This window comes from Mustela putorius, unplaced genomic scaffold, assembly GCF_011764305.1.
Source record: "Mustela putorius furo isolate JIRA1106 unplaced genomic scaffold, ASM1176430v1.1 tig00000508_pilon_pilon_pilon, whole genome shotgun sequence".
NCBI classification, from domain to species: domain Eukaryota; kingdom Metazoa; phylum Chordata; class Mammalia; order Carnivora; family Mustelidae; genus Mustela; species Mustela putorius.
This window is the reverse complement of record NW_025421402.1, coordinates 3,505,299-3,532,453: the sequence shown is the minus strand read 5'-3', so window position 1 is coordinate 3,532,453 and position 27,155 is coordinate 3,505,299. Positions and strand designations below refer to the sequence as shown.

At 54.6% G+C, this 27,155-nt stretch overlaps 1 protein-coding gene across 3 annotated transcripts in view; it reads right to left on the bottom strand.

The window, feature by feature from the left end:
* Positions 1 to 4,755: 4,755 nt before the first annotated feature.
* PPFIA4 (PTPRF interacting protein alpha 4) overlaps positions 4,756 to 27,155 on the bottom strand; it is a 48,594-nt gene continuing 26,194 nt past the window's right edge. Inside the window, exons 16-31 of one of the 3 annotated variants that reach the window (XM_045081024.1) lie at positions 25,668 to 25,908; positions 25,197 to 25,232; positions 24,848 to 24,981; positions 24,380 to 24,546; positions 22,240 to 22,333; positions 21,700 to 21,781; positions 21,239 to 21,439; positions 20,468 to 20,530; positions 19,818 to 19,844; positions 17,986 to 18,161; positions 14,305 to 14,402; positions 13,465 to 13,640; positions 11,248 to 11,316; positions 7,574 to 7,748; positions 7,332 to 7,437; positions 6,977 to 7,108 (exon numbers count right to left, since the gene is read on the bottom strand). In XM_045081024.1, coding sequence (XP_044936959.1) covers positions 7,379 to 7,437; positions 7,574 to 7,748; positions 11,248 to 11,316; positions 13,465 to 13,640; positions 14,305 to 14,402; positions 17,986 to 18,161; positions 19,818 to 19,844; positions 20,468 to 20,530; positions 21,239 to 21,439; positions 21,700 to 21,781; positions 22,240 to 22,333; positions 24,380 to 24,546; positions 24,848 to 24,981; positions 25,197 to 25,232; positions 25,668 to 25,908 — 1,798 coding nt within the window. In that variant the 3' untranslated portion in view covers positions 6,977 to 7,108; positions 7,332 to 7,378. Of the gene's footprint in view, positions 7,109 to 7,331; positions 7,438 to 7,573; positions 7,749 to 11,247; positions 11,317 to 13,464; positions 13,641 to 14,304; positions 14,403 to 17,985; positions 18,162 to 19,817; positions 19,845 to 20,467; positions 20,531 to 21,238; positions 21,440 to 21,699; positions 21,782 to 22,239; positions 22,334 to 24,379; positions 24,547 to 24,847; positions 24,982 to 25,196; positions 25,233 to 25,667; positions 25,909 to 27,155 lie in introns of all 3 variants that reach the window. The other 2 variants (XM_004756329.3, XM_004756333.3) reach the window with 2 other exon arrangements.

Sequence of the window (27,155 nt, the reverse complement as noted above, 5' to 3'; positions counted from 1 at the left end):
TCTCCTGTTCTTGTCTCTTCCCAATGCCAGTGGCTGGGCTGGGCCTGCCCTGAATCGAGAGAGAAGAAAGGGAGAGGAACAACCCTCTGTTCCCAAGTCCCTGGGGGGCCAAGCTTTTGCAGTGAATACTGGGAACCTTCCAGTGGTTTTATGTTTTGTGTTGTTTGTAAAGCTGCCATCTGACCAAGGTCTCCTGTGCACGAGCTGCCAGGGACAGGCAGGGAGGGGGGCAGGGGCTCTTGGGGTGATTTCTTTTCTTAACTAAGCATCGTGTGGTTTTGACGTTGTTTTGTAATTTTTTTTTTTTTTTTTTGGCTAACTTATTTGGATTTCTTTTTTAAAAAATGAATAAAGACTGGGTGCTAGAAGAGCGTCTGTGATGATGGGGGCGTGCCCGCCCCTCCTGCCCCTGCCCCTCTTAGGTGCCTCCTAAGGACTGGATTTAGTGGGGCTTCAAAAGCAGCTGAGGCAACTATCTTGCTGTGGTCACCAAGTCCTGGGAGCCCTGCTCCTGTTACCCCTATGAAGGAAGCTGGGTGTGGTGCACTAGCTGGGCAAAGACCAGATCCACAAACCCCTCAAGGCCTGGAGGAAAGCCTGGGCCGCGATCTGTGGCGCGCTTCCTTATTCACGGACACGGCAACAGTCTACGTGCTCCATTTTCAAGCCCAGGGGGTCCCACCCCTTCCAACTAATGACCATGCTCTATGCCCAGCGCTCATCCCACAGCCAGCAGGCAGAGTTGTGGAGAGGGAATTTGTGGGTTTCCCCTCCCTAATCCCTGCCTCCTCTCTGGTGTGACATTACCATGAGCCCTCCCAGAAAGTGGGAGGTGAATAAATCAGCCTGAGGGAGGTCAGACACTGCCACTTCCCTGCAGGCCAACCAGCGTGTCCCCTCACCACACCCTTCCATCCCTCCAAGCTGAAGAGGATCCTGGCCCCTGCCCACAGCTCAGAGGATGAAGGTGGTTCTGTGGGGGACGGGGCGGGGGGAGGGCCTCACAAGGAACAATCAGCGGAAGAGAAGCTGGGGTTCTCTTCGTGGGATGTTATCTTCCAACTACAGGCTGAAGGGAGAAGGTGGGTGGAGAATTGAGATTCTGGACAGAAATTACGTAACGACTAGCTGGGGAGAGAGCAGAAGCTAGAATTTGAATGGACCATGAGCATCTACTAAAAATTTTATTAACTCCAACTGCTTTAGGCTAAATTTGTCTGATTTACTGCAAATTACAAGTTTCAGAATCATTACAGGAGTCTGGGGATTTGGAGCGTGATATATTCTAGTCCCCACTCAATTCTTCGGGGTCCCTGACAATGGGCTTTGCCCAGTTTGACCCCCCAGGCTCTGGGATCCATTCTGCACTTGCTCTGGGCTCAGCAGGGCCATCTCCCCCACATCTGCCCTCTCACCTTGCTCCTGAAAAGGGATGTCAACCCCCTGCTCCCAGAAGCTCTGCCTAAGGAAGAGAAGGGCAGAGCAGGCTCACAGACCAAGGTGAGGGTGCAGAAGGGAGCCCCGGGGCCCATTTGTTTCCAACCAGTCAAAGCTGGGCCTGCTGGGAGTCACAGACTGGCTTCATTGCCCCATCTGTGGGATCTTCTTGCGTTTGTGTCCCTGTGTTTATAATCTTACCTTCTCTGGAAGGGCCGAAGAGGAATACCTACATCATGTGCAGGACCCTCAGCATCCCCTGACTCACTGCCCTTGGAGACAAGGAAAGCCACAGGCCTGGGTGCAGCACCTTGGCTCTCGAATCTACACTCAATCCCTCACTACCCACTGAAAACGCTGAACTCCACATTCAAGGCGGCGGGGGTGGGGGGGGGGCGGGGGGGGTCTCCCTCAAGTTCATTTCCTCTGTCCCTGCTGCCTCCCAAGCTCCCAGATGGATACAATCCCACCAGTCACCCTGCTTCTCACTGGGGGCCTAGGAGCAGCCAAGGACAAGCGTACTCGTCTCTGCTACACAGCTGACAGGCTCTGGAGTGGCTGGATATATTTTTTTAAGCTTATTCTTCTTCGCTTATCACATCAATTGGAAACTGAGGCTCTTATCCCTAGCCTGATAAAAATGAACAGTCCTCAGCAATGGCCATCAGGGTCAACATTCCCGACCACTGTTAGCGGTGGCCATGGTCTACCTATTTCTTCTTTGGTCTTTAAGTCCTTAAGCCTCCCACCAGAGCAACAAGGTGCTGGGATCTCACAGGTGTGAACAGCAAACTTTGCAAACAGAAGCTCAACCTCAGCCATTATTTGCACAGAATACACAACTGTCATCAATGCGCTGAGCCTTTCCCGGGCTAGATGCTTAGCCTTCCCAATTAAATTACAGATAAGACTCCAATTAATGAATAATGAGTGGTAGTTCTTTAGGGAAATTAGCTTAAATCCAGTCTCCAGTGGAAGTACCTGCAATGAATCAAACCCGGTTAATCAAATGTTACCTAATAATGGACTTCAGGGAATCCTCTAGAACGTAAAGATAAGAATTACTCAAGAATTGGCGTACTGGTTGTCTGTGTGTAAACAGGGACTTCTCAGAGCGTTTAGCTAATTAGCATGAACTGCAGAATGCTTCCAGGACTAGCTGTTGTTTCCAATACTATGGGTGGCTTAGGTATCCAACTTCTCAGTCATCTATCTGGCAAACTGGAAAACCTTTTCAGTGCTGCCAGTGTAGTAGCTGGTTGGACCAGCTGGAGAGGGAGGTGGAGGGGGACAATGGAGGGCGAGAGAGGAGCCCTCTCAAATCAGGTGTCCCTTTCATGAATAAACCGTATCACCAACATGCCCCATCCCCCTATCACCAACGCGTCCTATCCCTTGGACTTGTCTGACTTCCTGGCTTCTGGACTCCAGGCTGGAGCTGGGATGCCTGGTGGTACACCAGAGCTGAAGAAGGACTGAAGCTTCCAGGTTCAGCTGGAGTCTTGGCTAAGGACCCACAGCCCAGGCGTGGGTGGGAACCCCCAATCTCCACCCCACGACAACAGTGGCTGTGCCTCACCCCCCAGCCACAGGCAACCACTAGACTCAGGCTCTTGGCCTCTCACTCTGCTTGGAGCATTCCTAAGGAAGGCAAAGGAAAGTGTTCTAAGATGGAAACCTAGAATCTTCTTTCTTTTCTACAAATATTGACAGAAAGTTCAGCGTGTCTACAACTAAACCTACATTTCCCCACATGCTTGCTCCTTCTACCTTCCCCATCCCAGTGGATCCAACACTGGGAAATAGTTTTCAGTCCAAAAAAAGTTGTTCCGATTCTTTCGGATCTTATCCTGCAGCCAGCTGGTCACCAAGGCTGGTCAGTTCTACCTTTGGTCATGGAGTGGTTGGGAAGGGAACCCCCAGAGGCTTGCAGGCACTAGGCCAGCATATTCCCTCCTCTGGGTGCCCTCCCTGGGTCACAGGTTGCCTTGTCTGGCTCCCATCCTGTCCCCTGTGCCTATGGACTCTGCCACCCTGTGCCATCAGTGTCTGGAATAGTGATAGCCTTGGGAAGGATACGGTGTTTTACACTGCTCTGAAGTGTAATTTAGGTGAGCAGAAGAAACACAGTCCAAAGAAGACCATAGAAGCCAAGTGACACATGAGTGTGGGTTTGGGAAAGGGAGCTAGAGGAGGCTGAGCCAAGGGACAGAGGCTTGAGCTCACTTAAAACAGAAGCAAAGAAAAGAGAGAGAGAGAAGCAAATAACACTTGGTAGGCAGTCCTGGCTTTAAGTCAGAAGTTTTAACATATATATTGTAGTGAGGACAAGGCACTGCAGTCAGAAAGCCTAGTTCTGGAACCTACATCTGTCTCTGACCAGCTGTGGTCTCAGCCTTACAATTTCCTGTCCTGCAAAATAGCCAATAAACACATCACAGGGCTGCAGAATTAAATGAGCTAATACGTTGAGCATCCTTAAATGGGGTCTGGCACACAATAGTTCCCAGTAACTTTTACTTTATTTAATAATAGTCCTCATAAAAAAAAACCCCGAGATAAGATTGATTCATTTATTTACTCGAGTGTGTCCATCTAGGGATCACGAGATCGGTAAGACAGACCCAAGGGGCTTCCTCACAGCTCCCATGGGAACGGACGAGGAGAAAGCCTGCAGAGCATGGTGGTGTAGAGTGCCAGCGAGCAAAGGGTTGTTGCTTATGTAATTCTGCTGGGGAGGAGCTGGCCATGCCTCCCCTCTGATGCTCTACGTGGGTCTGGAAGGTTCATTGCTGCAAAGGAAGGCAAGAGGCATTCTTGTTGCCTTCTGGTGATGGGGTTGGGGGTCAGACGTTTTGGAACTCTGTGGACTCAGACTGGTGAGGGAGGGGACACTGGAGCCAAGTCACAGGCAGCCTGTCATACCATGTGGAGGGGATGGGCCTCTGATCCACAAGCAGTGAGGGCTGCTGCAGCGTGAGCAGGCGGGGATCGAAGCAGGGGCACAGTGGCCCTGGAGGCCAGGAGGAGGGCGGAGCTCAACAGTGTGAGCAGAGAGGAAGAAGAGGAAGAAGTGCAAGCCCAGCATCGGGGCTCCTCACTCCTTGTCCTCAACTCCCTTGACACAAGCAACCTGAACATAAGCTTCTCTAGCAGCCCCATGGGTAGGAAAATAAACAGAAGGTTCCTGACTTGATGTCTTTAAAACTCAGATGTTTACTTCTCAAGGGAGCACATTCCCTGAGGATGATGAAGGAAGCTGGACAGGTCTGCTGAGGTCTAAGTTGAAAAAAAAAAAAAAAAGACCAGAGCCACGTGTAGGCTGTCTTAAAACCAGGTTGTTTATTGGTACGTACACACGCACACTCACACTCATCCACACCCACACACCCACTCCTGATGCACTGAGCCAGTACAGTACTGAGAGGGGTACCGACGAGATACACGAGGCTGGCGAGGGGGGCGTTCAGGGTACTGGCAACAACTTTCCAAGTAGAAAATACACTGACTGTGAGGCAAGAGAGACACCAGGACAACAGCCTTCTGGCACTGTATGTGCCAGTTCTCTTGCCCCTCACCTCCCTGCAATACTTCTCAGGACGCCCTGAATAGACCCAGGTACCTGGGCAACCATGACAGGGCGAAGGTGTAGAGGAGAAGCTGGGGCTGAGTCTCTCACTTGGCTGGTCCATCAAAAGTCCCCTGCCAGCAGTCAGATGGCCTGGTGGTCCCCACCTCCACCAATCTTAGGAATCTAAGGGTTCTCCATAATCTCAACCTCCATTACCCAGGAATTGGGGCCTTTTCCCTCCATCCCACTCATTTTCTGCTCAAGAACGCCTCCAGCTCCATTTGCAGTCGACTGCCGAGCAGGGAGGGCAAGGAACAATGAGGGAGAACAGAGCAGCTGGTGCCGTGCCCACACCCGGGAGCCCACTCGGCCCCAGCACGGGTGGACATCTTCTCTACTGAAAAACAGCTCCAAGCCCTGGCATTGCCCCAGGCTCCATCACTCATTCTGGCCAGGGTGCTCAGACCCGCTATCCCACCTGCTAGCCGAGCCCCTGCTCAGAACCCATGTCGATCAGGTTGCAAACCAGCTGCTCAGTCACCTGTAGGACGGCTCAGCACTGGCGCTTCTCCAGGAAACTGGCTCCAGCTACTCTTCCCCTCCTCTTACTGGGGTCTATCAACTCACCCTGAACTTGGGTCTCAAACACTTCCAGGCATTTTAGCAGGATGAGGAAGTGAGTGAGGAGGAGGGATTTCTTGGGAATGGCATTCCAACCAAACCGGGACCTGTACCCCCAAGCCCCGGCTGCCACCACGCTGCTGAGGAAAGCAATTAAAATGATGGAGGCTGGCAGCGGTGGAGGGGGTGGGGTGTCTCTGGAATTTCCGGAGGAGGTGGTCCCTGCACACCAAAAGTGCCCTGAACCAGCGGTAGGTGATCCAGGGACAAGCAGGAGAGTGACGGCCTTCACCAACAATGGATTTCCTCGTCCTAGGACAGGACTCACGGAAGGGAAAGCTTTATTTTCTTCCCAAGAGATCCGGAGAAGAAAGCTTCACACTACATTTTCCCAAATCCGATTTGTAGCTCAATGTCTCTTCAACCCACCCATCATGTATATTCTTAGGGGCTGGATTACTAAAGAGGTGGGCAGAGGAGGACAGCAAGGGAGGGAACACTGGGAACGGAGTGGGCAGTGCACAGGTAGCTCTCTTCTGTCCCAGAGCCAAGACCCCACACAACCCCACCCCCCACCAGCCCTGCCCCAGCAGCAACTCCTTATGGCTGGGGCAGGACAGGACACCTTCCCCCTGCCTTTGAGGCTTAAGGCTGATACAGGCACTTGGCTGTCCCTCCAGCTGACCGACCTGAACCTCTCACTGGGTGGAGGGCTGAGAGTTTCCCCATTCTTAACCTTGGCTCAAAGATCAGGAGCCCGTTTCTCTCAGATTCATCCTCAAATCACGTCTGGGTTTCATCTTAAGCGAAGGCCTGGAATCACCACCTTAGCCTTTCTCCTCCCCAGCCTCACCATCCTGAGAGAGTATGGGGCCTTCTGCAGCCCCTCCCAGACCCCAAGGAGGTCCTGGAGACAGGAGGTGCCCTGGTGGAGATGAGCTGGGGAAAGGTGCGATCCTGGGAGTACTGAAACCAGATGTCAGACAGCTGGGATGTGCACGTGGACGGGAAGGCCCCACGGCCTGAGCAAGGCAGAGTCTGAAGTGCCATTTTCTTGGAAGGGCCATCCCTAGCCCCTGGCACCGCATCCTGGTCTCTGGCGGAGGTCACAGTCCAGACCAGGCTAGGTCCAGAAGAAGGAGGATGAAGTCACACCCGGCCCTGGGCTGCTGTCTTCCAGTCCCTTCTGCAGAATCCCAAGCATGGACAACCCGGACACCCAGCCACAGCCACAAGAGACTTACAAAGGGCACACGGTGGGACTCAGGGTAGTGGGGTGCCGAGGGGATGGAGGAGTATATTCTGAGGTCCAGGGCAACTGGAAAGTCACGGACGAGACCAGGAGTTGTAAGAAGATGGGGAACGAGCAGGAGGGGGCAGGGCCGGCTGAGCCCACTCAGCTGGAGGACGCTGCCCCTGGGGGCCGTGGCTAGTCCCGGAAGGCGGAGAGCATGTGTCCGTAGAGATAGTGGGAGCGAGCTGAGAAAGAGAGGGAGAAAGAGGAATTGCGCGGTGAGCGGGGCATCGTCTCGGCCAGGGATGCAGGCGAGCAGCGAGCTTGCAAAAGCACCAGGCGCCCCGGCGGCGGCGGAAGCGGGGTGCGGCGGGGGGGGTACAGCCAGGCTGGAGGCAGCGCGCTCGAGCGGGGGGCCGGCGGCAGCGGCGGCGGCGGGGGGCGTGCGGCCTGGCCCGGCCCACTTACCCCGCGCCACGGGCACACCCCCGCGAGGGCCGGGGCGGGAGGGGGGGTCAGCAGGAGTAGGTCCGCACCGTGGAGGGCTCCAGTCTCGGCGCGCCCGCCGTCCCCGCTGGCAGGAGTCGGCGGCCGCGGGAGAACACAGGGCGGCGGTTAGTGCGCGCTCGGCGGGGCCCGCCCGCCCGCCGGCCCGGCGGCAGCGTTAGTGCAGCGGCGCCCGCAGGCCCCTCGCGCGGCCCGTCACTCACCCTCCGGCGTGACCTTCTTCGGCGGCGCGGGCGGGGGCTGCAGCGGCCCCAGGCTGGCCACGCGGAAGGCGGCCGGGAGCGTCTCCGCCGAGGCGCCGAGCAGGCCGCCGTGCGGCTCCCGCGGCCGGAAGCGCTTCCTCCAGGAGGGCGCGCGTCGGAACACCTTGTCCTCGCCCTGCACGTGACACGCGGGGGCCGTCACTCCCTGCTGCGCGGAGGGCCCCCGCGTGTCGCTCCTGGGGCTGCTGCGCCCGTCCCGCCCGGGGACGGCGGGGGGCAGGCTCACCTCCCCCACTGGACCCCGGGCTTCCGTCTGTCAGATGGACCGGGAGGAGGGTGACAACGCCCAGGGGCCCTAACAGGCTCTGAGGCTCCCCGTCTCCAGGTGGGGTGCGGTCCCCGCGGTCGGACCTGTCACCGTCGGGCAGCCTCCTGCAGTTGAACTGTTTCCCTGCCCGCCCCGTCATCTCAACCTGGGCTGCGGATGCCCACGAACCCTCGCCCCCACCACTTAGCCTAGTCCGTCCCGTGGGAAACTGGCAGCGGCCAGCCCCCACCCAAACCCTCCTGCCTCCACTCTGGCTTGGGCCCCGGGCGCTGGAAGTGCACCCATTTTACTAGCTCTGTGTCCCTGGGCAAGTTAAGCGACCTCTCTAAGCTTCCCTTTCTGGAAAATAGGAAGGATGTTCTCTGCCTTATCTCTTTGACTGGCTGCCTGTCCCTAGTGGGATCCAGTGAGATCACCTTAGGACAGTGATGGATCAGGTGAATGACCCATCAGAGGCAGGCTGCTCCAGAGGCCTCTGCGCTCTGCCAGCTGAGTCCCTAAACTCTGTCTGCCAAAGGGCACCCAGAGCCATAACCCTACAGGAGGCTCCTCCACACAGGCCTCCCCAGCTCACCCTGATGAGCCCACTTCCACCCTGCTTGGCAGCCATGTCTAATCTCCCCCCACCCCCAAACCAACCCCTGTTGTCAGAACTGGGGCAGGCCGAGAGCTGCCAGAGGAGCAAGGGACACTAACCCATCAGTTCTTGCCTCAACAGCCCCTCCCCGCCCCCAAGCCTTTGGGGTTTGCTGCTTGTGCCCTGAAGAAGCCAAAGGCTCCTATCACTTCTTGGCACCATGGACCTCTGTCCCAGCACTCACCCTAGTATCATTTTTCCATTTACTTACGATCTAGCAATAAGCTCTCCCTCTTCTTTCCCCTCCACCCTGCTCCCTCAACGCTCTCCCTCTTTCAAATTCTATGCTCCAGGGGACAGAGACCATCATCTTTTTTGTTCCAACCAACGTATCCCCAGTTGCAAAGGTAGTGCTTGGGAACAGTAGGCCCTCAATAAATATTTGTTAAATGAATGGATGGCAGCTGGCTTCCTATGCAGGCACCCCACCCGTGAGTTCATCAGGAACCTTCCTCATTGCTTCTGTCCACTCCATGATCCTCCCCTTAACCTAGCCCAGAGTGCATTCCCTCTTTCTCTCTCTCTATCTCTCTCTCGCTCGCTCTGTCCCTGCCACCCCCCACTTCCACCTTCAGCCAACCCTAAGACACATGTCTGTATCACCTGTCCCCTAATAGATGTTCCTCCTGCTCCCCTCCTCTTTCCCCTGGAATTCTGCTCTCCATGTCAGGGGAGAATTGGATGCAACCCTTGAAGCTTGAGAGGCGGAAACAGAACCAGAACAGACAGAGAAACAGTACAAGAGACAGCTCAAGGTTGCTGAGGCTGTACTAGATGTCTGGCCAGGAAGCACTGTCCATGGATCTCTGACCTCCCCTGCACCCGCCACCACCAAATCCCACCTCCTTCCCATTACCTTGACTTTGAGCTTCCTGCAAGAACCAGTCCTCTGCAGTCCCACACCTAGTTGCATCCCAGAAATCCCTCTGTGCTGCCAAGATGACATCATCTACTCAATATTGAGCCCAATGTCTCAAGCCAGAGAGGCTGGCTAGCTCTGCATGCTTCTAGGAAGCAGCAAGATGTAGGGGAGAGAACAGGACTCAGATACTTTTGTTCCATCCCTGCTCTGCCACGCATCAGCCTGAGACAGCAGGTAAGCTACACCTTTGAGCTTAGTTCCTCATCAGTCAGTCCCATGAGGTAATAACCCATCCCCCATGATGACTGTTAGCGTAAAATGAGATGTCTGTCACCACTATACCCCTCTGCCTGGGCCAATGCCTGGCCTAGATTAGGCCTTCAAAGAATATTTTTATAAGGACTGAAGGAATAAATAGCTTTCTAATTAGAAAGCCCCACGCTAAGGTATAGAGGTGTCATTTTTCTAAGCAGCATCAAAGAAAGCTAAGATCCTAGGTGTGTGGGGGATGAGAGGAGGGTCCACACAGCAGAGGCACTGGCAAAATTAAGATCTCTGGGAGCAGGGACAGCTGGTGAGGTCTGGCAATTTATCTCCTTGACAGGAGTACATACACACACGCATACACACGTATATTATATGTGTGGAAATAACATGCTCCAAATGTCAAGGTGCCTCTGTGAAGAAAATACCCCTCCACAAATTCTGTGTATTGTTGAGTGTGTCCTTGTTACTGGAGCAGAACAGCCAGTCCACAAAGTTGGCCTCTGGCCCTGTTAAACCCAACTGAGAAAGACTAATTGATATGTAGTGGACACTAAAGGTGTCCCAAAAAAGAGGTCCAAAAGTCCAAACAGAGGCACTGGGTGGGGCAGGAGGATGTAGAAAGGGAAGCTACACAGACCTTGAAGACAGAAAGAAACAGATCTGATTGAAGAGGGAGACGTTACAAATAAATAATCTGGGTTCTTTTTTAACTGGTCTGGACCCAAGGCAGCCCAGCCCGACCTGACAGGCAAAGCCAAGCAAGGCTGGTGATGGGAAAGTAAGTAGGGAGGAAGGGAGGGGGAGGAGGGAAGGGGGGAGGAGGGCTGAGGAGGGGCCTGCCTCTTCAGGAAACAGGGATCTTCTGCGAGGCATCACCACTGGGAGGGAGCATTACAGTTCAGAACGCCCAGGGCCCTCCGGACACAGTCCAGCCTAAACTCAGGGAAAGGCCTGATGAAACCCAGGGGAAAAGGTTGGCTTTTCACTGACCAGGGGGGCCAGGAGAGGAGAACTTTAACGTGGCTGGAAGGTAACTCAAGAGAGGAACCGCAGAGGAAGCAGCACTGAAACACGTCCAGGCCCGAGTGTCAAACCCCATGGCCGAATGAGCAAGCACACGCTTCTTTAAGGACCTCGGCATAACGCCGACCTCCAAACAAACACTCCAGCACGGGATGGGAATCCTGAGAAGCAGGCTGGAGTCATGCTGTACCAAAGGCACTGAGAGATGGGGTCTGAGAAATGAAGAAAAGGATGTGATCCCAAAGAGATGGCCTTTGAGGGGAGCTTCCGATCCTGTGTGGTTAGGAGCGTGGTGGGGCGCAGAGCTGAAAGATGCTAGATGAAGTACAGTACATAGGAGCCTTTAGTTTTTGTACAAGGAGGTTCATGGAGACTCTGCTAGGCCTGGCCGTGCGCCTCTCCCCCAGCTCCCTGACTTCATCCTCATCCCCTCAGCTCTCCTCTCCTAGGCCACCCCCCAATCATCAGCCCAAGGAGAGCACAACTCATGAATTTCAACCCAACGAACCAACAGTGCCTAAATCCCAAAGGCCCTTGATTCACAGCCAAGTACTCACATCATCCAGCTTCCGGTCTGTGCCCAAGGCCAACAGGTTGTTGAACTCTCTTTCCATCACCTGGCGTGCCTGGAGTCCATAGGGTTAGAGGTGGAGAGATGGAAGGGGTAGAGTTAATGACCTCGATGCCATCTTGCCCCCCGTTAGGGCCCAAGAGCAGAGATGGAGTATCCAGTGCATTCAGCCCATGAGCCCTAATACTGCGCCTTCACACAAACCTCAGCGCACTCTTGGAAGTGAAACTATAAACCTTAGGATTCTTTCATACAGAGCGCACTGGAAAACTGTAACTGTGTACAAAGTGGGACCACAGAGCGCGTGGCCTCACACTCTGTCTGTATGGGAAAAATCATGCCTTGTTCCCTTTCTGGAGGGTCAGTAAGCACGTAGATCACGGAAAATAAGGATTTAGTTTATTTAAAGAAACATATTTCATAAGGTTCCACATCAAAACTTTAAACCAGGAGGACTGCTCAGGCACAGACATTAGTGGCCCCTGGGCTGACTAGTGCCTCCAGGCCTGGGCTCGGCCTCCCAAGAGCGTAACTCAGCAGGAGATTTGGGAAATGCCAGGAACAACAAAGTTTTCGAAACTGCCACCAGATACTTTTAACCATTGCTGATGAAGAATTCCACATCGGGTCTGCGGCCACTTTCTCTAAGAGCTGAGCGAAGTGGACCCGTCAGAAAAACCAGAAAGGTCAGCAAGCACCAGAGAGGTCTCCCGCTGCTCTGTGCAAAGGCACTGCTGACCACAAAACCCGGACGCATTTAGAGACAGGAGAGCAACAAAGGAGAACAAGCTCGTTTCTGGGTGGAAAACAGCAACCACAGAGCTTCCTAAGGACCGCCTCTGTCAGTCTTGAGAAGGTAATGTTCTCTTAAGGGACGGGAAGGGAGAAGCTTAGTCCACGTCCACGTACCCGGATGACATCGCTCCTCTGGGCAATGGGAGGAGAAGCTGACAAAAACTTCAGAGAGGTCTCCCCAGGCTGTGGGAGCAGGCGAGAAAGCCGAGGAGGTCCGAAATGGGCACGCACAGAAAAACCACGGGGGACATGGGATGTCAGCTCTTCTTAGAGAACAGGGGATCTGTGCTCTCTGTGCTGACTGGTTGGAGGGGTCACCGCAGAGGGCCTACGGGACACACGGGTCCTGCATGGCGCCCGATATGCCCAAAAGGCGCCCCCCGCCCCCCGGAACTACGAGCCAACACAGCCGACCCTCACACGAGCTAACACGCATCTGCTCCCAGAATAGCTTGCGCGGCTCTGGCGGCTGAATTTCAAGAGGCCTGACAGCTGCAAACAGTCCAGACAAGGGCAGCTAAAATGATCAGGGCATAGAGGCGCGTCTATATGAGGAAAGCCTAAAAGAATTAAGACCACTCCGTCTGGAGTGACAAAGGCCTGGGCCCTGAGGCAACACAATCAAAAGTTGATGAAATGACAAAAGGTGAGGCCGGGTCAAACCCCTTCAGTCAGGAGGAGGCAGCAGCCTCCCTTCCCCTGCTGGGAACCCCGACTGGGGCACGTTCAGGACAAATAAAATCAGGAAGTACTTTGCACAACAGGTAGTACTTCTCAAGTCCATCACCCACAGGAAGTTAGAAAGGCCAAGCATATAAATAGGTTCAAGAGAGTTTAGATAGAGTCTTGGATGGCAGCCCCATAATAACTATGAAATGTAATTTAAGGAGACATCTCATCTTTTGAGCTGTTGACAGGGAGACAGCCCTGGCACGGAGAGGCTCTGGGCCGTATTCTTTGGTATATTTAGCTTTCACAAGCCTGGGGGCCCAGGAGCAGATCCTCAGGGCAGGAGACAAAGGAGATAGTGGGCTCTCTGATCCCCTCAGACCCGAGGACTAGGTCCCCCTCTAAGAAAAAGGTCAGAAAAGTAGAGTGAGGGAAAGATAGCCGCAGAGTGTCAAATGCGAAGATGGGTTCGGGAGAGGAAGCGGGGTGCCCACGGTGTCCATGGCAGGGCTTGGGCTGGGTGGGCTTTGTATGTGAAGGACACTGGTTCTCCCTAGATGCCTTGGTTATGCACCGGGACCACTTGGAGTTTTGAGGCCATCATGATTCCCCTCTGAAACAGCCCCCCTAGAACAATCCCCCAACAAATCCATAAACTCATGCGCAGAAGCAGGAGAGAGCCAGAGAGTGGGGCAGAGCAGGGAGCCTGAGGTTGAGACTGAGAAACAAGGATGCCCACCTGGGTGTTCTGCGTGGGGATCTGGAGGACCAGGGCCAGCGTGTTGTGGTCAAAGTTCTCGTCCAGGGCCAGCAGGGCCCCGTGCACGCCGCTTTCCTGCAGGTTTCCTGCGTAATCCCGCAGCCCGATGGACTGGACCCAGTGAACCACCTGGTCATTGGTCCAGACGAGCACATCTGGAGGGGAGAACAAGAAAAGGACCAGGAAGAGGCAACAGGTTTGGCCACACCCCCTCCAGGGACAGAAATGGGGCTCCCTGGATGCAGAGCGCCAGTCTGCCGCGCTTTCTGTCTTTCGTCCGTCTTCCCTGGCTGATTCTCTTAGAGAACCAGCCCCACCTCCCTCCACCCCTGCCAGCCCATAGGATTCAAGGCCAGGCCAGCCGGCTCCTAGCTGTCCTCCCAGAGCCTTTGCCTGGGCCCTCTTCTGCCCCCAGACTGGAACGGTCCTCTTAGTTTTCCACCTTTGAAGAGTCTTCTAAGACTTGCCTCTCTTTCCTGCCCACTGCCGCCCAGATCACCAAGTTCCATGAGCGCGTTCCCATACCAGTTTCTAGCGCTGTCCTAGGGGAGTCACTGCGTTTGTCCAGTTGGTGGCCACTGCTGGGGGTAGGGGGTGTTACGGCTGACTGAGCAGAGACTATTTCTTCACCAGATGCAACATCCTTTGGGCAGGACTATGTCTCCCTCTTCGCACAGACTGGGGCTGAGGGTCCTCTCTAGCATTTGGAGCTTCCCTGAGGCACAGAATGCCTCTTCTCCCCACCACTCCCCCAGGGCAGGGAACAGCGAGGCAGGATCCTGCTCCCCGAAGGCTGCCCGAGGAGCCTGGCCAGCTTACCCTTGATCTCGTGCTGGCTTTCCTCCCGCCGTTTCTCCAGCTCCTTCCGGTCATAATTCAGCCTCTTCAGACACATGATACCGTACTGAAGACTGGTTCTGCAGGCACAGAGCACCCCCTGAGCCAAAGTCTCCGTGGGGCCACATTCCTGCCACCTCAACCCCACATCCAACACCAGCCCCAGCACGTCCAGGCCTCTGTCTCTCAGCTCCAGGAGCCCCCAGCCCAACTGTGCTCCTCCTTCTCCCAGGATTTACACGTGACCCAGCCCAAGGCCACTTCCCCTCCTCTGCCCACCCCGGGTCCCCCCTTGCAGCCAGGGTATGGGTCTGACTGATGGAAAGAAAGTTCCCTGAATGAAGCAACAGCCCCCCCCCCACTCTCTAGGCATTGGAATGGCCCTACAGATATGTGACCCATACAGATAGGACCCTACAGAAAGATCCCTATAGATATTTCTTTGAGTCCCCATTTCACTCAGAGTCCTGACAATGACCTATCCATGCTACACGATTGGCCTTGGACACTGACCCCTCTGTTCTTCCTCAAACACAGTAGGCACACTATGCCTGCCTATATGCCTCAGGGCCTTTGTATTAGCTGCTCCCTCTGCCTGGAACATTCCTTCCCCTATCTGTTGCATGGCTCACCCCCCCACCGCCCCGTCGCCTTTAAGTCTTTGCTCAAATGTCATCTTCTCCATTCAGTGGTTCCCTTCTCCACCTGATTTAAGATGGCAACATTGCCACCATGACCACAGCTCGTACTCCCAATCCCCTTTACCCGGCTCTAATTTTTTTCCTAGTGCCTTTTATCTGTTAACATACTATATATATATATACACACACACAGTACAGATGGATGGATGGATGGATGGATGGATGGATAGATCCTTGTTGGTCTCTCTCAGTTAGAATGTAAAGTCCATGAGGGGTGCCTGGGTGGCTCAGTGGGTTAAAGCCTCTGCTTTCAGCTCAGGTCATGGTCCCAGGGTCCTGGGATCGAGCCCCGCATCAGGCTCTCTGCTCAGCAGAGAGCCTGTTTCCTCCTCTCTCTCTGCCTGCCTCTCTGCCTACTTGTGATCTCTGTCTATCAAATAAATAAATAAAATTTAAAAAAAAAAAAAAAAGAATGTAAAGTCCATGAGGGCAACATGTTCTGTTCATGGATATGTCTCAAACTCCTAGAATCGTGCCTGGCACACAGTAAACACCATAAATGCTTAATGAAGGAGATGAAAAAGTTCACAGAAAATACTAAGAGTACCTAACCAGTACCAGGTGCAGAGTAAGCATTCAATAAATCATAACAAGCCAGAAGGACGCTACGGAATCTGTAGGCTTGAAGAGACTCCACGGGCCACCAGCCCAAGCTCCCATCTCATGCAGACGACACCTGTGTAGAATCCTTCTGAGTAGTGTGAGCTCCTCTGAGACAGGGAACTCACTACCTCTCAAGGCATCTCATCCCACCTTTCATTAGTGTTCTTCCTTCCCTTGAACCTGCTTGTCATTCAGTCTCTCTGCGCTTTGCCATCTATCAAACATAGGAATAGACATTCCCTCCCAACTCTATTACGGAGGCCATTGCCTTGTGAAATTAAATCATGCTGCCTGCTCCCTCCTTCTCTCCCCTCAGCTCTCCCCAGGCAGCCCTGCTTCCTAGAACAAGCCCTCAAAGCTCACAGAGACCACTTCTAGGAACTCTTTTCTGACCCAAGGCAACCAGTCATTGCTCAGGCCCCTGGTTTAAGCCATGGTCCACTGGAGGCAGCAGGAGCACACATACCTCCTGATTGAAAATGCCTTCTGTCTACTTTTGATCCCACTTGCTATCATTTTCTGTCTAATTCTTAGGGCTTTCAAAGCCGTTGCATTGCATGGTGAAAATTTAAAGTCAGATCAGCCTGGGTCTGAATGCCAGCTATGCCACTTCCCAGCCTGGTGGCCCTCAGCACATGGAGATGTGGCCACCTCTGTCCCACAGAGCTGCCACGAGCATCACAGAGAACAGTGCACAGACGGGCTTGGCCTAGCCCCTGGAGCATCCAGGCGTCCAGGCCCTCAGCAATGGCACCACGATCAGGAGAACATTGTTGATGACCGTGTGTGCTGGTTCTCCTATCAAAACAGCTGGTTCTCTAGGAAAGCCACTCAAGAGAACACAATGTTCCAAGGAAAAGAGCTGAGACTCTCCAGGGGCCTGGGCAGAGGGTCGTCAGGAGGACCTCCAGAATGCTGGGTGGGGCCGGCCTGACTGATCCCCTACTCCACCAGGCTCATGTCTCCCAGCTCAGCAAGAGGGTTCCCCTCTTCTCCCGAGCCCTATCCATCACTGAGGAGGGAACAGGTGCAGCAAGGCCTGGCAGCCTCCTGGACAGAGACAAGAGATTCCAGCCCTGGGAAGGGGTGGGGGAGTGCCAAGGGAGGTCACAGTAGGGAGTTCTAGCATCACGGGCTCTGCAGAGTAGTGGCAAGAGGGCTGGACTCAGTTACCATCCCTGATGCTCCTTCCTGTGCCTCAATTTCCTTCCCCGTGAAATGGGGAAGCCAGCTAATCCCTTCCGAATTGAACCTTCCCTGGTTTATGAGTCAGAGAGACCGAGAAACATCCGCAGACTCCCAAGAGAACCTTGAAAAGCCACACGCTCCCAGCCCCAACATTCATCACATTATCCTCTCATTCTCCTGGGTCTGAACACCAGCTGTGCTACTATCCAGCTGAGTGGCACTCAGAGCACAAGAGCCAGGGTCATACTTCTCCTGCAGGGTGGCCATGGGCATTAGAGGTAAAAGACAAAGAACGTGGCTGAAATAGCAACCTGTGTGATTTGAAGCTACGTGTTAAAAAGCCTTCCCAACGACGGTCAAGCCCTAGATTTTACCACCCACCGGGCTCCCCAGCCCCAGTGCTTCCTGCAGTGAAGCAGGTCCACAGCGAGTGAAGCAGATCTGAAGACCGCGTCTACCTGCCGTAGGAGGGTGGCTGCCACCAGCTCCAGCTGGCTGTCTCCACGCTAGAATGTGTCAACACATCTTCCAGTTTTTAAGAGAAGCCAGACATCCAGAATTTTGTGGAAAATTCCCTAGTGCTTAAACACTGGCAACTAAATCCATAATCTTTAAAATACCGTGTCAGCCCAACAAAACACAATTGTGGGGCCAAAGTCTGCCCACAGGCTGCCAGTTGGAGACCTCCGCCGCAGACACATGTGAACAGGAGAACTTGTAGCAAGGGGGAGGAGAGCCTTGGATGGCATCCTGTACCAAACGGCGCGAGCTCGAAACCGAGAGGCAAGGATCCGGGATGCAAGGAGCACCAGGGTCCAGAAAGACCTTTCCTCTCAGCTTGGAAGGAAATCAGTAGACATGGAAGCAGGACCCTGGTTTCGGGCAGAGGCTTCCTAGAGTAAACAGAAAAACCTGGGCAGCCCAAAGGCAGAGAAACGAAAGGCAGACCTAGGAGGGAAAGCTCCAAGGATGTGAGGCTGAGCAAGAATGACTTCCTGAGTCTTCAGGGCTGGAGGGGAGAGGACCAAATCCTCCCTCACGTCGAGGGGGGGGAAGAGGACCTGGCTTTTGCAAGGGGAAGACCCGTTGGCACCCACACAGGCCACAGGCAGAGCCGGAGGCAGCCACGTTCCTGCAGACAGAGCCCCCGGGGCCAGGCTCCCCTGCTCACCGGTGGAAGCTGTCCACCATCTTCAGGTGAACCCGCAGGTCCTTCTTGGTCAGGTGGTCCAGCATGCGCGCGTCTACCAGGCACTCCATGAAGTAGCTGCGGTACTGGGGCAGCCCCAGGCTGGGCAGCCAGTCGTTCCCGATCCACTCGTGGTTCATGTCCCCATAGGCCAGGGTCTGGAGGAATAAGGCAGAGTGTCTGTGGGGGAGGAGGGCCTCGCCAGCCGGCCGCAGCTGGCGTAGCCTGTGGAGGGAAACGGCCCCCCAGCCGCCGCAGCCGCTTATGTTCACTGAGAAGCTGGGAGTGGGAGGAGGGGGAGGGGTTTAAATGGTACTTTTTAAGACCTCAGAATGATACGGCTCCACTCACGGATCGATTATCTACACTAATGAACAGAAGCAGCTATCCAGGCAGCAGATAATACGGAGTCCTTCGACTCAAGAATGTATTTGCGGTGGTGTGTGGCCGACCTGCCTTCCTGCTTCTCCACCGGCCTCTAGCCCACTGAGCCCAGGGGACAGGCCGAGTTACAGAGGGCAGAGCGGCAAGGAAGGAAAAAAAAAAAAAAGCTGATCTCACTTGGGAAACTGGCCTCCCACATCTACCCGAGAGTTAGGAACAGACTAAAGTCAAAAGCCACAGGGGATGGTCTGCACTTGCACTCTGAGCTCTGGTGTCCACTCCAGGAATTCCCCAGCCCCTCTGTTTGCTGCTTTCGCCAGCACTCTCTGCACATCCCAGCCGCCCCCGTCCACCCGCTCTGTTGTCACCTCCCGCCGACAGCAGGGACTCCTCTGGCCACCTATTCTTAGAAAGACTTTAGGGGGGCACCCGGGTGGCTCAGTGGGTTAAGGCCTCTGCCTTCCGCTCAGGTCATGATCCCGGTGTCCTGGGATAGAGCCCCGCATGGGGGTGGGGGTGGGGGTTCTCTGCTCTGCAGGGAGCCTGCTTCCTCCCCTCTCTCTCTGCCTGCCTCTCTGACTACTTGTAATCTCTGTCAAATAAATAAAAAATCTTAAAAAAAAGACTTTAGGAAGAGCACCACTCCCTCCCTCTGTTTCCTTACCTTACTTCATTTTTTTTAGATTGAAACACTGATTTTAGCTTTTAAAAGTGAAAGCATTATACATATAAAAATAAACGTAGCATAATATCATAGTATAGCTTCGATATTAAGCATAAAGAGGAAGGTAACATCAATGGACACCAACCACACCACCCCATGGCTGTGTCTGCCCCGTGCTCGCCTTCCCCGTCCCGTCCCCTGCTGTCCCTCTAGAGGTCATTGCTATGCTGAGGTTCTATCACGCCCTTGCTGGAAAAAATGTTTTTACAGTTTTTCCAATCACCAATGTGTATTTCTCTAAAATTATATATTATTATGTTTGCTTGTTTTTGAGTTGTAGTATAAAATTCTATGAATCTTTGGGGCTTAGATTTTGCACTTGACATGATATTTGCCAACTCAGTGAATGAGGAAAAGGTCTTTGCCCAGGTCACCAGGGGTTCCCCTTAAAGGGGACGGGGTGAGCACGAGGACTCATGGCCATCTCAGTCTCATTACTCCCAGGAAGAGGGGAAGAGGCAGGTGTGCTGGGGACACGGCCCTCTAAGGCGGCATCTGCCATCCTGAGAAACCAGAACAAGTAGCTCAAGGGGAACAAGGAGGAACGGGGCTTCAGCAGGATGAGAAAACCCATCTGGGACCTTTCATGCAAAGAGGGGACATAAACAGACTTGGACTTGGGGAGTCCTGCTGGGCAAAGAGCCCGTGGGGAGAACACTGTCCTGAACTCCTGAGAGGTGGCTCGGGACAGAGAAGGGGATCTTACCTGAGCCCAGCTGCCCTCCTCACTGTCCTAGCGGGAACGAGTGCAGCGTGTCAGGGGAAACAGGCAAAGTCAAGAAAGCTGGAAGCATGTACCCCTGGCCCCATCAAGCAGAGGGAGCAGACACCCCAGTGGCTGGGAAGGGGACGAGGAGGAGCTTGTTGGGTGGCAAGACGGAACACAAGGTGTCTGTGCTAGTGCAGGGGTCTGTGTCTGCGCTGAGGGCAGAACAAATGTGTATGCGGCGAAAACACACTCCCATACCTTGTAGGCTTGGCTGGGAGCCCTTCAAAGGGCCAGGCTCTCCCATTCCCTGTCCCCCAACAAGCATCAAGCACAAGGACTCTGCAGCTTCAGGCCCAGAGCTGGGCAAAGCACTCCCTATTCCCAAGGCCAGCTCTTCTCCACTACAGCGCACCAGTGGCCTAAGGTGAGTTCGGGGCCCCCTGGGACGGAACCCCCAGCACCCACTAACTGTACCCATTCCCACTCCTTTCCCAACCCACCACCTGAGAACAGAACCCAACACACATCAGGATATCAGTCTCGTATATAAACCGACTGCCACCCCCTCTGACTTCCCACCACCTTCCCGTCATCCTTGTGGGGGTCAACAGCCCCAACCCAGGCCCAAGGCCCAGGGCCAGACTCACTGTTTTAGTGGGTGTTGCCAGAGTTTCCATCTCTTCGTGCGTGACCCAGACATTCCCGGAAGACTGTAGGCAGAGAGGAAACCTAGCAGGTCCTGCATGTGGGTCCCCAGGGTTCCCTGGAGGCTGGGAACCCCAAGGACAAGGACTAACATCCCTTCCACTGAGTCCTCCCACAGGCGCAGCCCCAAGCCTCGCAGACTGAGGCTCTGAGCACCTCCCCATATCTCTGCAGCAACATTGCTTGGCACAGGGCCTGGCATCTCAAAAGCTTCACAAACATTTCCTGAATGAAGATGGATGAATGGCGCAGATCTAGAATACGGGCTGATTCCAATCAGAGAGATGCATGGCCGTGAGCGACTTTACTCTGAGAGTCCACGGACTAGTCTGCAGTCAGACAGAGAGGCTGGAGGACCAGGACAGAATTCACAAGTGCCCTACCCCTCTACATCCCCAAGTCTGGTAACCACGAAGAACCCCTGGAAGCCCCACCCTTGGAAACTGGGCCCGGAGATCTGCAATGGTTCCCAGAGTGGGAATAGGGGGATGGGGCCCATGTGTGGTACGCAGGGAACCAGGAAGGCAGGGAACGAGGCTGCTGGGATCCTCCTGGTATCAATGTTAGCCCCTCCTAGAGATCAGATGGAGCCCTTTGAGGGACTGGAAGGGGCAGGAATCAAGGCTGCCACTTTCCCAAAGGCCAATGGGAAACTTCGCAAATTCTACACCAGGACTTCAGAAAATGCCCTGCGTGAGGGATAGGCCACTCACGGTCCTGGAGGTGGGCGGGGCAGAGGGGCTGGTCAGCGACACCATCTCCTGGATGGCCAGCCGGAGCTTGAGCCGGTGCAGGGCATTGCTGATGCCGATCTCGCGCTGGATCTCTGTGTCCGACAGGGCCGACATGATGGCTCCACTCTTGACGTTGGCGCGGCAGGCGGCCACATACCAGGCGGGCATCCCCACCCAGAGCTGCAAACATGGGCACAGGGGGTAAGTTCAGCCCTTTCCCCACCTTCAAGAGCTTGATGATATCAAGAAACAAGGGCCAGGCCTCATCCATAGTCTCAAAAGAGCAAACACGGTGCGGAATTTAGGAATGTAGCGATGACAACCACCAAATGTCTTTCCTTCCCATTTTACAGACGGAAAAATCTACAGCCTGAGAAGGTGAGGGGATTTTCCCAATATCACATAGGTGATTAGTTTCTGGGGACAAACTATAGGCTTACCTCCAGCCAGGAGACCACAGTAGGGCCATCCCATTGGGCAAAGGGCATTCCTTTTCTGCGGGCATCTTCAAGCAGCTGGTGTCTTGCAGGAAAAGGAAGAACAGACTCACTAGTCTCCTTTTCTCCCAACCATACTTACTCCTGAGACTGCAGGATGTGTTAAGTGCACTCTCACAACCCGACTCCCCACCACTAGACTGCTGCCCCTGCTCCGTGCTGCAAGACACGGGCAGGACTCCTCTCCATCCCCAGAGGACAAGGGGCTCCGACTTTGCACATGGCCTGACCCCACAGACATTTCGGTCTGCTCTGTCAGAGATGCACAGGTCCTGGGTCTCTCTCCCCCAGACCCCCAGTCTCCTTCTTCCTTGGCTCACCCTCAGAATCACCTCCCAGTCCCGCTGTGCCCAGGTGCACTGGGCCAACTGAGTTCAGAAAGGGCCTGGCTCTGGCTCTGGCTGCCTGAGCTCAGTCCCACGGCAGGCCAAGAAAAGGACAGTGGGCAAGGGGCTGGGTTCCCCCCCGGCCTGTGGCTCTTACTTCTTCTTTAGCCGCCGGTCCTTCTCTGCCTGGGTCCCCAGCTTGGCAGGCACCATGGGCTCCTGCAGACCAAGCTCGGAGTCTGTTAGCATAACTAGAAGGAAGAGATGGCATGTGAGCCAGGCCCCTCCTTCTCCTCCCTTGGCCTGGGCCAGGATTGGGGAGCAGACCCGCAGGAGGCTCCTCAGCATTTAATAACCCAGGAGGCCTAATGGGACAATCTATCACTCCCAGAGCCTCTGCTCAATGTCCCTACATCCCGGTGGCCCCACCATGGCATCAAATGGGTCACCCGGACCAGAGAGTCTCCCCTGGGGAGACTCAGCCCTGGAGGCGTTTTCCAGCCAGATGGACTGAGGCCTTCCTACTCCTCCAACAGCAGAATCCTAGACAGAACATAACTCTCCTCCAAACCAGGGTGCAAAGGAAACCCACAGAGCCATACATGAGTCTACTCCGGGTTCACAGAGGATTATCCTGACCTGGCTGGGGGTGGGAAGACGGGCACACTGAGAGCCGTGTGCCCCTCAGCCTCTTGCTCAGGGAGCAATCTTGCACAATCCCCATGGGGGAGCATCCCTAGCTCTGTCTTCTTCTATTAAGGATCCCCCGAACAGACGCCAGGCCCCTACAGAGTTCACAGCAGGTGCCACATCTTAGAATTCATCACATTCCCGTCCCTTCACCTAGAGCAGCTGGCCGTAGGTCCGGGGTGACCCAGGAAACAAGGTGAAATGCCGTCTCAGGGTCCGGCATCACTGTGGTGCAGGGAGCGTAGAAAATCCTAAGCCTGCCCACAGAAGATCTCGTCCACAGATGAGCCCTTCTCAGCTCCCTCCCAGCGCCCTCTGCACCTGCTCCACCACCACCCCACCCCGCACCCCTCAGGGCTGGAGGCAGGGTGCTCCCCCTCCTTCCCCACCTAGACAGAGGTACCTGCTTTCCCTCTTCCTCCTCCTCACTTAGCTAGCTGGCTTCTGATTCACACCTTCTCTGAGGCAAAGGAAGGTCTAATTATGCCTCTGGGTTCAAAGGTTCCTTTTTTCTAGTTGATCAGGCCTTCCCCCAGCATGCCATTGTCAATGCCCCTGCTGCCTCCCGGAGAACTTCTCCAGGCCCTTCTGAGCCAGCCCACCGAGGGTCCACAGCCACTTCCTCCTTTCTCCCAGCCTCTGTCTCCCCCACTCTGAAGAGCCGCAATCGCATACAGAGCTTCCACTCCCAGAACCTGCCTCCCCCAGACCCCCAGACCACTCACACACAATTCTTCTTGGCTTGGCTTCTTCCCACTTAGCCTCCCAACCTGAGCCCAGCAGTTGCCTAGTAGAGGAAGCCACTGCAGGCATCCCTACCACTCCAAGGCTGAGTTCTGCATTCCAGAAGCGCCTGAAGCACACTGCTATCCTAACACTGTTCTGGAATCATCTCTTTCCCTTTTCCCTTTCTATGAGACACTGAGCTCCTGGAGAGAATGGCCAACACTAAGCCTTGTATACAGTAGGTACTCAATAAATGTCTGTTGAACAAATGACTGAATAGATGAGGGAAAGAGGAGGAAGGACTGGAAGAAAGGAAAGGAAAGCAGGAACAGGGGAAGGCGGAGGAGGACAGCTGACATTTACTGTGTACACACCAGGTGCCAAGCACGCAGCAGAACTTTCTATTAGCACATTTCTATTTCTATTAGAACTTTCTATAGAACTTTCTATTAGAACTTTCTATTAGGTGGTAATGCCACTGCTGCCAAGGATTTATGCGCATGTAGTATCTATGAAGCCATCAAGAGGCATTACGACCTGTTGCATCCTGGAGGGCAGATGCACTAGAAATAAGTTCTAATCAAGAACCGAGTCCTCCCAAAGGTCCTGAGCACAGGACGTCAGAAAACCTCCGAACTACAAGAAACCTCAGAGGTCCAACCTCTCACCCCGGGCAGGAATCCCTTCCACAGCATTCCAAGAGCCACCGTGACACAGCTCTCGCCCACAGCACCTGCCTCTCCTCCCTGGAGTCGAGACCTGCGTGACTGCAGCTTCCACACACGGGCCCCCAAGAGGCCAGCGCAGGAGGCCAGACCCCAGGACTCCCTCCTGCTCTGGCCCCTCCACTTGCACCCATTCGCTAGGACGTGGACAGACACCCTGGCCCGTGGCTCCATCCCGGCTCAGCTGGATCAGCCGGCCCTTCTCCTTCTTCCCGAACAGGCGGCCGATGGACGACTTGATGCCCTTGCGCTTGGCGCCCTTGTGCAGGGAGTCCTGGCTGCTGTTGCTGCTGCTTGGGTTGCTGCCCTGATCCTCCAAAGCACTACAGGAAGACAGCCAGGAGGGGGCGCAATGAAAAGAGACAGGCTTTCGTTACACCAGGAAGCCTGGAAGTGAGACCTCAGGGAGAACTTACAGGCAAGTGTCAGAGGTTGGGGGGGCGGGGGGTGACTAGAGCAGGTGACCAAAGGAGACACGGGAATGTCCTTCCCCGATGGTGTTTCAAACAGAAGTGAGATGTTCAGACACCTGGATACGGGAGACTCTGTCCCTCCAGAGGCAGGGGGAGAGATGAGATGACCTTGGGGTAGAGGGACTCGAGGTGTGGGACCTGTGCCACTTACCTTTTGCCTTCTTCCTGGCTCAGGGCGGGATGGCCAAGCTTCTCTAGCCGCAGCGTCCTGGGTGAGGAAGGAGGAGAAGTCTCACATTTTATGGTGGCTTTATCCTCTCGGTTCTCTTCCCGAGACACTGGCGACTGAACAGACAGTGAAGCCGTCAGGGGATAGAGGGAGAGATGTGGGGCCTGCCTACCCAGCCCAGATGAGGCAGAGGAGCTTGGAGAAGTGCAGTGGGAAGACTGGGGGCCTCTCTGAGCCCAGACTCAGACTCAAGGGCCCAGGGGAAAGAAGCCAAAGGGAAGGGCCTGGGAGAATTCACCCGTTAGTACCTGGGTCATCGGGCAGCACTCACCAGCAGCTTCCTCCTATGCTTTCTTAAGTCACTGGGCTGGAAAAGAAAGTACAAGGTAAGCTCAGAATCACCCTCCAGATGCCCGAAAATCAACCCCAAAGGAGCCCAGCGGCCTTAGGAGGAGAAGGTAGGATTCAGTGGCCTAGAGAGAACACCACAGCTGAAAAAAGCCAGCCTGGAAAACTAAGTCAGGGCTCCCTCTGTAAGAGAGGGAGAGGTACGGGCAGGAGCTGAGGTTCTCGCTCTCTGCTTCTCCACAGGGTTGAGGAAGACATGACAGGGCCCCAGCCAATCCCAGGAGGACATGTTGGTGACCGGACATGCTGGGGTCCGTGCCCAACCTGGGAAGAGGACACCAGGCCCAGCCGAGAGGACTGAGCCCTACCAAAGCTTCTCGGCAACCCTCAGCCAGCCCCCAGAGCAGAGCCCAGAGCCGACTGGGCTGTTCATCAACTGCCTCCAGACTCTCACCAGGGTCATGACCCCCATGCGGTCCAGGTCCTGGGCAGCACTGCGGGAGGTAAGCTTCGGCGTGGAGCGGCCGCTGAGCGGAGGGGATGCGCTGGCCAGGGACAGGGCAGTCAGAGAGGTGGGGATGGAGCCGCGCTTACGCAGCTGAGTCAGGTTGAGGGCCTCCATGCTGCCGCTGGTCACTCGAGTCTCGATTTCCTCAGCACGCAGCTCCGCAGACTCCTTCTCTTCCTGGATCATCCTGGGACCAGACCCAACCAGACACTGTGTTGGTCCCCCCACATCCTCTGCAAGCCCAGCAGGAGGGGCAGATGCAGGTACCGCATCCCCCACCCTGGGACCCCAGGCAGCAGGCAACGTCAGGGGAACCCACACTGTTTCTGGCATAACACCAGGCCTAGCGGACACTGCTCGATCTTCCCCCCCAATAGCTCGGAAACATTTCTCTGTCTCAATAGATGACTTCACGTAACAGAATGTGAAGGAAGGCATTTAGTCAGTGGGAATCAAACCATTCCGGAAGGCAGAATTCTTGACCTATCACTGACTAGGCGGGCCACCCGGAGTCAGACGCTCTGGCCTCAGTTTCCCCCTAGACCCAATGTCAGGAGGGGCCCAAGCCAACAGGTCCCAAACCTGGGTCCTTTAACTGATGCTGACCCCTGATGGAGTTTTCCCTCTTCCAAGAAAAGTGAGAAAACCCATGATCATTCTGTATGTGTGGACGGGGAGGGGGTGATCACAGAGGCACATGTCTTTGTTCCTTCACACATGTGCACACGCATACATGCATTGATGTGACAATGCTAACTGTCCGTTAGGAGCCAGACTCGTCTTTATTCTGAGAGTATGTCTTTCCAGTGTGAGGGATGTGAAAATGTCCTTTCTTTTGCAGAATGGTTGTGATAGGAGACAGTAGTTACCTTTCATGTTTTCCTTTCCAGAATAAAAGCTGGCGGCCCTATGTTAATATCCTTCTTTCCAGTGTGTGTGTGTGTGTGTGTGTGTGTGTGTGTGTGAAAGAGAGAGAGAGAGAAAGATGTCTTCTTTTTAACTGGTCTGTGAAATCCCAAAGTGTGGAAACTGTGGAACCAGATGTCCCCTACAGCCATCTAGGCTGAGGCACACTGGCTCAGATTTTTCCTTGCCGCTGGGCATAAACATTCATAAACCTCCTATAAAGGCAGGGTCAAGTACATGTCTTGATCCCATGCCCTGCCCCCGGTTTCTGTTTGACACCTCATTAGGGATGGGAGGAATATTACAATACATTGAGTGTAGACCTGAGTTTAAATCCCGGCCCTGCCACTTACTGTATGGCTTCGGGCAAATCACTTAACCCCTCTGGTTGCTGGTCCCTTCTCGGGACAATGGAAATAACACTGCCTCCCTCAGAGACTGTGTTAAGACTGCCAGGGGCATCTACAATGTTCTCCCCCTGATCTGGCCTCAGTCAGTGGGAGCTCCAGTCTCAAAAGCAGGTGCTGC